General features: G+C 37.5%; 1 protein-coding gene across 1 annotated transcript; it reads right to left on the minus strand.

Moving 5' to 3' along the window:
* Nucleotides 1–2,528: 2,528 nt before the first annotated feature.
* LOC135475404 (uncharacterized) lies at nucleotides 2,529–6,820 on the minus strand. Its single transcript, XM_064755288.1, has 4 exons — nucleotides 6,764–6,820; nucleotides 5,177–5,268; nucleotides 4,795–4,959; nucleotides 2,529–3,654 (listed from the first exon to the last, which is right to left on the minus strand). The coding sequence occupies exons 2-4, from the start codon at nucleotides 5,247–5,249 to the stop codon at nucleotides 3,494–3,496; spliced, it is 399 nt and encodes a 132-aa protein (XP_064611358.1). The 5' UTR covers nucleotides 5,250–5,268; nucleotides 6,764–6,820; the 3' UTR covers nucleotides 2,529–3,493.
* Between the last annotated feature and the right edge of the window lie 7,178 nt (nucleotides 6,821–13,998).

A 13,998-nucleotide genomic window follows, 5' to 3' on the forward strand; every position in this document is an offset into this window, starting at 1 on the left:
TATAATTGCATTAGTTTCATTAGTTTTCATGACAATATCATCAACCAAAAAATAAAGAAAAAAAGACCAAGAGGTAAATGATTGATGAGCTTCTTTTGAAACGTGTCAACTTAAAAAAAACATTAATGGATAGAGGGTGTCTAATATATGTTCAATTAAATGCCGTAATTTAGGCAAACACTCCCTAGTCTTTCAATAATACCAATTTGAAAACAACAGTCAGAAAATAGCAAATCAGAAGCCTAGTATTTATACAAACGTATGATGTATGTTGTTTAAAATATATGAAGAGTGTATAATGTAGACTTTCACAGCAGCCTGAAATGGTAGTCCACGATGAGAAATTGAACCCCCAGCACTACACATATTATTTTTCCTAATTAATATTGTAAAATTATCCAAGCTGAAAACATGTTACAAACTATACGCCTGAATATAGAGGATAGACCTGTATTTGACTTCTCATTCTAAAGTGCAAACTATTCCAGATTATCTGCCTGCACTAAGATGAATAACAAAGACTTAATATTGAGTGAGTGCTTGGGGTTTAACGTTAGGGTTAAGGTACCTAACAATTTTTCAGTTATATGACGACGAAGGAGTCCTTAGAGTGTATGTAATGTGCCTTCTTGTTGCACGACAGATTTCCACCGCTCCTTTAACTAGTGCTGCTTCTCTGAGACGCCTTACCAAAGGCAAGTAAACCGCCCCACCCGATTCATTATACAATTACAGGTCAACCAGTCGTGTCACTTCCCCCTAATGCTGAGTTCCAAGCGAGGAATCCACAACTGACCCAACCCAGGATTGAACCTGGATCTGCCGCACCTGAAGCGGACGCTCTGCCAACTGAGCCATCGAGACAGGTCAGACTTAATAGGTGCAATGTATTCAACGGTTAGACACCCTGTAAACTTTGGAACAGTCTGTTTCTTATCGATTCTATTTTATGTTGGTGCATGACAAATTGCTTAACCACAATAGCATGCACAGAGAAACATTTTATTTAACAAAAAACAGAACAGATAAATGAAAATGAAGGAAAATGTACCAACATAAGTATCTGCAATATATGCATTTAACAAAGAACTTTACAGGGATTCAGATTATTGCAACCTCTGATACTGCTGATCACGTGATCCGTGTATAATTCATTTTCAGCTGCATATTGCTATTTAGACGGATATACATATTTTAATCATCTATATGGATATATTTTCATTATCTACAAGTATTGGCCCCTATATATTTAAATCAACCTTTTTTTAATTTTATTTCAATATGTATAGTTTATCAAATAAAACGAACGAAAGAGAACGAAACAAGGCAGGGGCTCCATAGGTTAGTGAGTGTTGAAAATATACATTTTTCAGGAAAATGAATTACTTTAATAATGAAGTATATATGAATGTCATGGGACATTTCTTTGAAAATATGTTTTACTTTTAAACTGAAAAATATATTAAAAAATAAAATCATGCACTGGCCTACATATGTAACAACTGTTTTCTTATACGATAAAATAAGTATGCTTCATATATAAAATTCATCTGCTAATGAAGTGCGAAAAAAAGTTATTGAAAACACTGTATATAGAAGTGAAAAAAATGATATTTGTACCTTTTTCACACCGGTATGCATGTGTAAGTAGACCATCGCAGTTGTACGGCTATCTATATCATTTGCAGCTATGTATATTGTTCGATGTATGTTATAAATCGTTTGTTTACCTCATTAAAACGAAAAGAAGGAAAAGAATAATACCAGTGCAATTAGGTGTAAAATGTCTAATGGGGAAAAACGGATACCTAGGTTTTCTCAGGTAAGTATTTTTTTCACCTGCTGGCGGAACTGCATGTCGACATGTGAGGTTCCTGGCTATATATGTTTATGAAAGTTTACGTATAGTCTATTATAAGATGATCGTTTGAACACCATCATGTGGAACTACTGAGACTCGCACTTAAGCCTCCAAGGTTAACTAGTCCGTTATGACCCACTCTCCCCTATCTTAAACAAGTGCGACAAGTGCGTCCGTCTTGCGGCCCTTTTTATAATTGACGGTCTCCGATCATCAGCGGTGCCATCTAGCTACTTAGAATAAACTTATCAACAATCAAGACACAACTGTTGCACCACGCTTTACTCTCGTAACTCAAACTGTGACATTTACCCGATTACTAGAAATACCTGTGCAAAGATAATTTCACTCCAGAGATTATCTCAGTCCCATTCCACATGATTAATAACGTGTGAACAATTAATGTAGAATGTCTCTAAGGTTAAAATTATCAAGATTGTGCTTGGCCAAGGACGACGCCAAACCGGCGTCATTGTGAGCCCCACTGAGAAGCCATCATGAATTACGTATAGACGATTAGAATCAAGTCTTGCAGACGTAACCACAAGTATGGGCTCATGTTTATTTTGTCCCCACATTATTAATAATTCCTTATCGCGACATAATTAACATAACGAAAAGTGGTCACGTGGTAAATGACAAGAACACAACGAAACAAACGACTTCGCAGTTTGTTATCATCTTTATTATTGAAAGGAGTTGAAATACTCTAGTATAAGAGTATAAGAGTTACTACATTAATATAATTAAGAGTTACTAAACGCGGCTGGTTTGTAACACGAGATATAATGCGGAATATCCAGGGTTTCTACAGAGCTCTGGTACATTAATTCTAAAGTAGCTGTTTTACAGAATTTAGCTGGTTTGTACCCAAAGATATACAAATGTTATCAGTTGATTTAGAATTAATCATAAATGAAGTTGGTATTTAGGCATAAATGGTATGACATGCGATTTGATAGCTCATTGCCACCCTCAGAAAGCTCAAATGTGAAATGTTTCGAATTCAGCTGCATTCCAACAACCTTTATTATCTGTTCAACTTTCAGCTGTTTTTGTCTCCGCATTCGGATGTGCTTTCGTTGCAGAGAGGCCAGTATTGATACTAAGAAACTGCAAGTGCTGTATTTAACCTAAAATTTCGAACTTTTCAATGTAAGATGACAACTGTTTGGCAAAATGTATGTTTCAGAAAACCAAAACTAAGATTTTGTGATCATTATTTGCCTCAAAGAATGCTTTTTTAATGAAAATTTGTGGCGCATGTGCAGTAGATATACATGTATATGAATTGGCTTAGTTCTAATGGTTACTTAACGAAAAGTGAGGAAATGATTATATATATGTTTATATACTTTCAAAAAAGGTCATCCCGTCAAGAAAAAATAATAACTACGTGAATTATATATAGGTCTATTTTTACTTTTGTTTCAAAGAAGGATGATGGATAACTCTCCAGGTTCCGTTTCACATTGCGCATGTCACATTACCATGGTAACGCCATAGCCGCAACAATGGCTGCCGTATTTTCGTTCAGCTCGTTCGCTGTGTGAAACGTTTCCTGGTCAACACTTCATTTTCTGACTGTATGACGGGATAGATTGCGGACGACTGCTTTTTTCTGGATCCAGCTTAGGCGCCATCGTTACATGAACAGCTTGTGGGGCTGAGTATGAGGCCAAAGGCTCTACACTGTGAGCAACAGACCGGCAGGCCATTCACAGAGCCTGTGTAACTGCTGTTGCAGTTATCGCATTGCTCACCTTTCCAGCAGGAGGCATCGTTAATCACACCTGTGAAACACGGAAACACTTATTTAGGCATACTTATTTATTTATTGGATAGTTTCCTATAGTAAGCTCAACGCACTTTATAAACGTCCCATATGCCATACAGGGTTTGATAACTATTGCGGATGGATTTGTTTTTAAATTACTTAATGCTGTACCTTATAAGTACGACGTACCTTTATGATAACGATTGATTGATTGATTGATTGATTGATTGAATGATTGATTGATTTATTGATTGATTGATTGTTCGACTGCTTATTGTTTAACGCCATACTGGAGAATGTTTCTACTAAATACAATAGCAGTAATTTTATTGGCCGAGGAAACTGGAAAGCTCTGAGTTAAACCACCGGCCTTAGGCAAATTACTGACTATTTTTTTTTTTTTTTTTTTTTACGTGTGGCGTAAAGAAATGCACACCATTCTGGTGGAAGTCAAGCTGTCTTTAAAACCGTTGAACTGTGGAAATGGTCTCTCGATGGTGGTCAACTGCTTAAGTCAAAGCGTTATTCACGAATAACTAGATTGTATGAAGTCAGAATTACATGTGCTTGAGAATTAAAGGAAACTTGTTTTTGTGGGGTAGAACTTTGACATGCTGAAGACAACACACCTGAATAGAAGGATGCAGAGTTCTGAAAGCTAAATTGGAAAGAATGAAATACTTTTTGTGCATTACGATGGAGGTCAGTTTTTATGAATGGATGAACATGCAAGACCCAAGTTAATTCATTAACAAACTTGCTGCCTTGAAATCTATTTTATTTTATTTATATATTTTTGTTTAGGTCTTTCTCACTTACACTTTTTCACTTACTAGCCTATATACGATGGCGGTCAATGGATTTATTGAAGGAAATCTGAGTGATTTATTGAAGGAAACCACCGACATTTGGCAAATCACAGACGAACTTTCAAAACGTACTCCTGACGTACCGATTTGGCTGTTGTTGGAAGACAAGTGGTCTTTCAACGAACGTCAGGCCTCGACGGCTTCATGCAAGACCCCTCAAACAGCTAGAACAGCTGGCATTCACAAATTCCTTGTTCATGGCTGGGATTGAACCTCCAGCCGGCATCTTACATCTGTGGTACAGTATTGATTTGTGTGTATATATATATATATATCTGCATACTCACGGTCATATTGACATGTGCATGCTGGTGTAGGAGTGCTTCTGTAGCTGAAGTATTTACTGCTGCATCCTTTACAGCACACTTTCACCTGTACGAGAGGGTTGATCTGCACAATACCGTAATACCCCTCGGGACAATTGTCGCACGCACTCCCCACTCCACAGTTAGCTGGAAAAGAAATTGGAAACAAACTTTCAGATCAATCATTTACATAGTTTGATTTTACCGATGTATAAAAAAAATTTAAAAAAATTTTTTTTTTAGATTTATTCGCATTAGAAATGCAATTTTATGCCGATGTATATGCATTGCATCTGGTGTAATAAAATTTTAGATTTATTGTGATTAGAAATACAAATATTATAAAAAAAAGTGTGTAGCCTACTCTGTGCTTTGGTGAGCAGCACATGACAACCCAGGGTAACCACGGCGATCAAAATAACGGTCTTGAGTGACATCCTGGAATGTTGAGCCCAACTCTGCAAAAAAAAAAACAAAAAAAAAAACATAATCAATAAAAATATTATTGTCTGTGCTTTTTATTTAATTGTTTATTTATTTACCGCCCTACTCAAATAGTTTGGCGATTTGAAAAAAAAAAGAAAAAAAGATGGCGATTCGGTCAGTGAGTAAACGTAGGCGCGGTTTCTGGATTAAAATCATCTTTCAAAACCCGGTTCTTGTATAGCTTGAAAATCTTATGACTTTTAATACAGATCGCAATCAAACAGAGTATGTATCTATGTATGCTTGGGGTTTTACGTCGTACTTAACATTTCTCTTCAGCCGAAGAGTCATTATGTGTGTACATGCTGTGTCTTCTTGTTGCAGGGCGACAAAGTATCACGTCAATGACACCCGATATGACACCAGACCCTGTCCCATTACACTGACACCAATTCAACCAGTCCTGTTTCCTTGCCTACCTTCTCAGTTCTGAGCGCCCAGTGAGGCAGCAACAAGTAATTCGGACTAAGCTGAATTTTAACCTCTGTACTCGTCTTCTCGATTTTATACTTTGCTCAAAAAATGGAATGTATGTGTGTATATTCACGTATTTATTTCATTCTTGTTTACCGCAATACTCAAGAATTATTCACTCTTATGACTGATGTCAGATTTATGCATGGATGGAGGAATCAGGAGTGCATGCGGAGTTACACTCCAAAAATGAATCTGTTAAATTTAACAGACAGTTTTTTATCTGCGTGATGCTACATCTATTCTGTTATTGTAGTAGATTGTTCTGTTAATATAAAACACATATTGTATTAATTCAACATAACCATTCTATTAGACTAACATGGTATTATGTTGAATATGACACAGTATTGTGTAATAATAACAGAATACATTCTAGCTTCATGCAGACAAAACACTTTCTGTTTTTTGTTGTTGTCTTTTTTTTAGTGTACCTAGAACGAACTTCGTCGCCGCTCACTGTCACTGAGGTCATTTATTTATTTTATTGGTGTTTTACGCCACATTCGAGAATGTTTCACTTATACGAAGGTGACCAGCATGATGGTGGAAGGAAATTGGGCAGAGCTCGGGGGCATTTCGTATTTGAGAATAACGGTCAAAGTGTAACATTTGACAAAGTGTGAAAGGACTTGATCAATTTCCAACCCCAGTCCCACCCTACCCTCACCTTGATTTTTAGCTATCGAGCACTTTGTCCACTATTTGATATTACCTCCAAAAGCTAATATTGCTTTTTTTTCTTTCAGGACACGAAACATTCCCAGTACATACAGTACATACTTGATTTATCATAGGCATTTTATTTCCTAAGTTATTTATTTTTGATTAGGGTTGAACACCGCACCCAGGAATATTTCGTTCTTATGAACTTGGAGAAATCCACCGCATTTCTTCATTTATACCTGAAAGTATAATTAGTAATATGGCCACTATCGGTAATATCACTTTGGAAAAAAAACATTCAAAAATAAATTTTTGTCATACTCACTGCACGAAACAACCTTGAACAGTTTCTGTTTCCTTTGGGGATGAGCGCTGAAGATAAGAAATGTTTTCCGCTCTTGAAGTCATCTGAGCTTCTCGTGCTCTTTTATAGGGTCGGTTTACAGCGGGACTACAGCGAAAGCCTGTCACAATATGCCCCGCCCACTTTATATCGCCAACCCCTCCCCCTCACCCGTCCCAAAGCCGCAACAATATAGTCATTGAGCGCTGAAGGTGTGTGTTGTTCACGCCACACAATCCGTTCTAAATGTAAACAAGTTTGGGGGATTCCCCCTTGTATTCAGACATTTGACCTTCACTGGCGTTAACCTTCAGGCGTTGTCTGACATTCAGCATGCAGTGAATTTTCTTCAATAATACTCCTTTATAGGCCTGTATACAGAAGTTGTATGGATAAATAGGGCACAAAGTTTGAGAGAATTGCGAAATATGTAGAAGAAAAGACGTATACTGGTAATTTTCCAGCATGGAAGAACATGTGCATGTGGTTCATTCTAAATAAACCTTGAAATCAATTTTATTCCCAAAAGCTGTTAGCAGATCAAAAAGTTACACCAATGATAAATACTGAAGAATCTGAAAACAGTCAGAAAACTCTAAAGTACCAATTCAAGCGAAAGTGAAAGATAAACAAACTTATTAGTAAATACTGAAACATGAGAATGCATTCAGTCCCTGCTTTGTCTTTAATATTTATCAACGAAAGACATTTAGGGCAGGCATACATTGAATATATTAACATATCGTGATAAAAATAGTTTTCAAAGTAGTTACCACGTGTTCGTCCTTTTCATGGAATTTCGCAAGGTGTTTTTTTTTTTTTTTTTTTAGAAACGCATTGGTACTGGATTAAGACCTATATTATGATATTATGTATGGATGTGTTGTTAAATTCAGGTTAAGATGACGTCTTTTGCTGAGGTACCTTAGACCCTGCAGCTCAATGCAAGGCTTCGTAGCTATTGACCCTGTATAGCCTACATAAAAGATTTTACATTATTGGGTAGCGGCAGATTTTCCTCTCACAAAAGGTGGCGATAGTATGAATTAGGACTTGCCCGTCCCTGTCTCATGTTGTCTCCCATTCTATGTAAACAGACGCTGTAAACCCCAAGCCACATACAACTGTCAGATTTCTTAACACAGTTTTTTATGCACGATCCAATATTAACTGAACATACCTGGACAGGCCCATGCAAAATCTACCTTAAATGAAAGCTGTTTTTAGGCTTGCACATGAACGATGCTTTATATGATTGTGCTTTCATTTAAGGTACCAATATCCACCTTGAATGGAAAACATTTCATTTAAGGTAGATGTGGCATCTGAAAGAAAGTGTATTTTGGATATTCGTTTTGTCTCAGTTTGTTACAGGAGTTAGTTGAATTGTCTTTTGAACAATCGTTATGGATGAAAAAAAAAATCCATTTTGGATTCAAGGCACACATCGTACAATGCATGTTATATTAATTTGTTTGTTTTATTGATAGGCTATGTTCGAGAATTGGACTTTCACTATGGCAGTTAGTTTCTTGGGTACATGAAGGAAAATTTTAGAACGTCGCCTACAAAAGAAAATTCCATCGAAATCTCTGCATGACTTTTTCTGGAGATGGAAGGACAAAGAAAAAGACAGAGTAAGTAATAAAGTTTGTAAACCCCAGTGTTGCATGAAAGCAGAAAAGTTCGTTCGCCTTTTAAGGTCCTCAGCTGACTTACATAATTTTATTTGAATGGATTGTAATAGATATCAATAGTGTCTCAGTTTGTGTCTGCAGTTCTCCATTAACGTTTTCCCTATTATGGTCTTTTAATCACGAAACACTTGTCCACTTAGCACTTTTCGGCACGTAAATTTATCGACACTAATCACTTTTTAACACTAACCACTTTCGTCAAACATCATCTCTATTACACTCTAAATGATCATGAATTAATTTTACCCGTAGGCTCTAAGTGAGTAGTCTGTGTGATGCCGAAATTTATACTCTGATATGATGGCATAGTACTGTGTCACGTTAAACGTGCCATCCTATTAGTTTAACACAATCTTCGTGTTTAATCAATTAAATATGTGTGCTATTTTTAACAGAATACCCAGCTAATATATCAACAAAATACGTTCTAGCATCACTCAGCTACCAGATTTTCTGTTACATATAACACATCATTTTTTGAGAGTCGAAATAAATCAGACAGAGTAATAACAGACTATTTATGTGTGTACGTGCGTGTACGAATGCGTGTGTGTATGTGTGTACGTTCGTATGCGAGTGCGTGTGTATGTGCGTATGTGTGGCGCTCGATTCTCTCCACTCCATTCTCGCTGAGGGTGTCCCTGAATGGAGTAAAAACGAAATGAAATAGATGCATACCATTTACACAGGGTGCATGATCGATATGAATTGTACATTTTCAAGGGGAATTGTTTTAAGTAAGAGCATATCATCACCATTACAATGAAGTAAGTGTGCTTGAGATTTTGCGTATGGCGACGTGAAGTCATTGTATTGTGTGTACATATATGTGAACTGTGTCTTCTTGTGGCAGGGTGAGTTTATGCCGCCAAGGAAGTATCATGCCGAAGACACCAGACGTGACACTCCGCCCAGTCACATTATACTGACACGAGGCCAATCAGTCATATTTCCTTGCTCTAACCTCACAGTTCTGCGCACCAAGCGCGTCAGTAACAAATACACTGTAAATATGAACGACGCACGACAAAGTATTTATAAAAAACATGCGCATTAATGTGCAAACGCCTTGCTGTTTTTATTTGAACGCAGGCGACTTATCCATAAACGCGTTAGCCCCTTCATGTGTATGGTAGGATCATACATGCATACGTTTTTATTAAAACATAGACTGGCATCCTTGTATAACATTGACGTTTATCTTGATATCGATATCGATATATGATATCGTTGTCGTCTATACCAAACAATCAATGTCTCATGTGACCGTCTTTCGCCGCTGGAATCTTCAAAAATGAACAACAATTGTTGCTCTTGTGCGGGTAAACGATATCCCGGATGATATGACACCGGGATCTGAAAATCCGATTTTCGACAGCAAATGTTGTCCTTGTGCGCTGGACTGTAGCAATTGGAACACATTGGAGTCATACCGAACCCATTGCCGTCATAATTTTATGTCGAGGTTATCTGTCAACCAATCTGTGATTGGTTTGCTCTAATCACGTGCTGTTGATATCTTACCAACTGTGTTTTTCTTCGCTGAACTATTTGATATGATCGTGTCAGTTGCATGATTATCAATGGTATGAAGAGAAATCACAGTATAAAGGAAATTCTAAACAGTGGATCAAGCGACCTGTTTCTTACCGTTACGTCACGGACTGGGCAGCCTCGTTTTCAAATTCAAAACTTACACACGGAGTCAGGCCGTCTTCGTTACGCGTTACAGTAAAAAAGCTACACGCTTCCCCCCTTTCTCTGAATACTTAAACTACCCCAGTTCCTATCTATCTTTATCTATCTAACAATTAGACTGCAGAAAATGTGTAGATTCTTGGCAGTAATCCTTTAATCTCGTGTTATTTTGACATAAACGTAAGCACCTATTGTTTAAAACGTATATACGGCTGCATGACACAGAAATCTATTCAGTCAAACACCAGGGCGCATTACCATGTAAAAGTCTGGCGAATCTGGTAAACATTTCACATGTTCACAAGCAAGAATACAAATCAAATTTCAAGTGCCATATTCATGAATACTCTTAATGCTGAGGTAGAGAAGTGATCTCATATCTATGTCAGGCCAAAATGTGTCTTTTATGAGAAAAAAATACGCGCTGACTGGATATATAAATGGCCGAATGGGGTTGGATAGCATCAGAAGAGGAGATGTATGTCAAAACTGGTGGCAGAATGCTATATTTTGAGACATTCAGTATAGTTGAGGTAGGGTTAGGTGGGCTGGCGTTTCCAGCCTTAATTTTTTAGAAGGCTTATAGGGTATAGCATGGTATAAACACGGACGATCTACTAATTTGATACAAGGGACTGCGGCTGCTATGAAGCTCAGTGTAGACGAAGGTAACGATCTGTATTTGATCAGCTTTTAACTGAAAATCGTGCAGCTCTGAAAATAAGTTTATGCTACACATTGGTGGTTAGGAAGGAAGTGCTCCTTTCACTAATAAAATAATTCTAAAGTTACTAAACTAAACTAAAGTTAAAACTGGGTTTAACTGCTAATACACTTCTCGGCCCAGTTGTTCAAAACTGGTTCAAAACTTAATACAAGACTTAACTTTAAGCCAATTCTTCAGTGTCGCTCTTAGCCTTAAAATTGTGTAACGGTATGTTAAATGTGAACAAAAACTGCTGCTGTTATACTTTGTCGTCAGAGGAATGCACTGGCTGCTGAGTTTGGCTAAAAATTTACGTCACCTAATTCCTTTTTCTAACATTAGTGTTTCAAGAACTCATTACGTATAACTGTACAGCTCGATCCCGGATTTCTGTGGTTTTCTATTGAAGCGGATCCTCTACATTTGGGTCACCGCAATGCAGTTGTTGACGACCGAGAAAGACTGACATCGGGTCACTTGACGCGAAAAAAGGAAAACATATATCTTGCATAAACATGCAGTCTGGTTATACTGTAATAAAGGGGAATAAGAAAACTGTTTAGCTCGCACGAAGAAAAAAGTCCAAAAACATAATTGCATACAATCTATATATTGCTCAAGGAGCTGTTGCAGTGTTATGCTCTGTTGAACTTGGAGTGAGTGAGTGAGTGCTTGGGGTTTAACGTCGTGCTCAACAATTTTTCAGTGATATGACGACGAAGGAATCCTTAGGGTGTATGTGATGTGCCTCCTTGTTGCAGTGCGGATTTCCACCTCTCTTTTATCTAGTGCTGCTTTGCTGAGACGACTTACCGAAGGTAAATAAGCCCGCCGGAGCCATTATACTGATACAGGTCAACCAGTCGTTGCACTATCCCCATCATGCTGAACGCCAAGCGAGAAAATGACAATTTCCTCTTTTGAAGTTGAGGGGTAACTTGACCCAGGATTGATCCCGGATCTACCGCTCCCGAAGCGGGTGCTCTAAAAAAACTGTGCTCTCCGGGCCGGTTTGAACTTGGACAAATTGAATATTTATGACTGGACATACGCTGTCGCAATCGCCTGTCATCGTGTTTTTGTTGACTTTGTTGTGAAATCCGATCTCTTGTTAATTTATCTCCGCCAGGGATTGGTTCGGACCCTCCATGCGAATGCTTAAAACCTAGCCACCTACACGCTCCTTAGCACCATGACTTAAGCAGAATGTTACTTGCAATTCATTAGATGTCATGAAGATAACCAAAAGACAACTAATAACTTATGGGTGTATTTTTGTTATTTTTTCCTTTTTATCCGTGTTGAACCTGAAGGTAAATAATTGTTTACTTATATGACCTGTGAATCCTTAAAAAACCTTAAAAACATATTCAAATACATAAATAACTATATCCCTATGTGTCTATGAATGAAGGGGAAGGATGGACTATAATCTTATAATTCGGCTGGTTCACCCCAGTCGATGTAAATTAAGCTCAGAAACAGTAATATATAGGCTTTATAGGCTACGGACCGGATATAATTAATATAAACAGACGAACATCTGTTAACAAAACATGTACTCATGTTCATGAGTACCCGCACCCGGACATAGAATGAAATGTCCACATAGCTGTCCTCGATTACAAAACATCCGTTAAGGAAAATTACCGATATCAATACAGATTCAAATGTCATCGTTCATTGTTCAATGCGGCCTGTTAAAATGCGCGCTGAATTTGCATTGAAAGATTTCACAAGACTGGTGTTGAATAAAACCCCCCCATTTTAAGTCTGAATTGCTGACGCAGGGTAACCTTAAGTTATTGTAACTATTTTAACACACATTTGCATTTGACCTCAAATTTCGTGGGTGCCTAAAGATATTCATATTGTTCTATTTCTGTGAGCTTATGTTAAAAAGATGTTTTGAGATTTGGAAGGTAGGATATTAGCTTTATGGTAAATATATTTAAATTTCAGCAACAAAACTAATATTTTACGAACCTTAATTTGCATATGTTAAATGTCCTTTTTTTCCTGTGAAAAGTTATGTCAAATACCGTACATAGGGACATGCTACATTTCTGTATAAGGGACGGGTTTAAATGTGAATGGGGTAACCAGTTCCAAGTTTGAACTCTGTTAATGTTAAAGGTAAAAAAGTCTTATGCTGTACTATGTATTCAAAAATATTAGGTAAGTATTGTAGATATGACACTATGGCGTTTTACCATAGTTATCTTACGCAAAATTTGTAGACGTGTAAATTGTGGTAAATTTTGGTTATTGATGTAGACGTACCAGGGGAAAAATGCAGGAGACAAACGTTTGTGAACTTCGGGGGTTCCTGACCGTAAGTGGTGTCATTTGTGTTTCCGGATGTCGAGCAGACAAGTGAACGATTAAGTAATGTCTACAAAAGTTGCCTAACATGTTTGACAGTTCTCTTGATAACCAGTGATACTTTTACCTAAAAAAGATTTCAATCTCCAAACCGCCCTGTTATAAGATGCCTAAGGGGTATAAATAACAAACAAATGGTGTCATAAGTCGGCCAGCCGCGAAGCCGATTAAAGAAAGGATTTAACGTGACAAATCAATGCATGCCTGTAGCCAGAATTCTGAAGACAGAGTTCGTTCAATTAAAGGAAAGGCAAGAGTAAAACCAAAGCAACGACGATTGTGTGATAGCAGGCAAACGGTCACACGTGTTACCAGTGAAATCCGACATATTGTCAATCTACCTTATCAGCCAGGGCTTTGTTCTGACTGTTTTGTAGATATGTTAAAAAATTAGCAACGTACACTCTGTCTAAAAAAATGTCTAAAAACATTTCCCGTGCGTTATTTCGGGCGAAAATCACGAAAGTTAAATTCTTCTAGAATGTATACAAAATCCAATGTAATCTCAATTTCCAATGCACAACGTTTAATTCCGAGAGATCGCGGTGAGTCCATTTTTCTTCGGGAAACAAATATCATAGTAAGGAGAAATAACTTAAGAGAGTCAGTGGAAACTCCTTAAAGGACTTTTGCCTGTTTCGATAACAAAGAGAGTGCCTCTGTGGCCTGATGGTTAACGTGGTAGCAAACTACAGCGGCTCAGGAGCCTCTCAACAATGTGATCGTTGTGA

This window comes from Liolophura sinensis, chromosome 9 (assembly GCF_032854445.1).
Source record: "Liolophura sinensis isolate JHLJ2023 chromosome 9, CUHK_Ljap_v2, whole genome shotgun sequence".
Taxonomy (NCBI): Eukaryota; Metazoa; Mollusca; class Polyplacophora; order Chitonida; family Chitonidae; genus Liolophura; species Liolophura sinensis.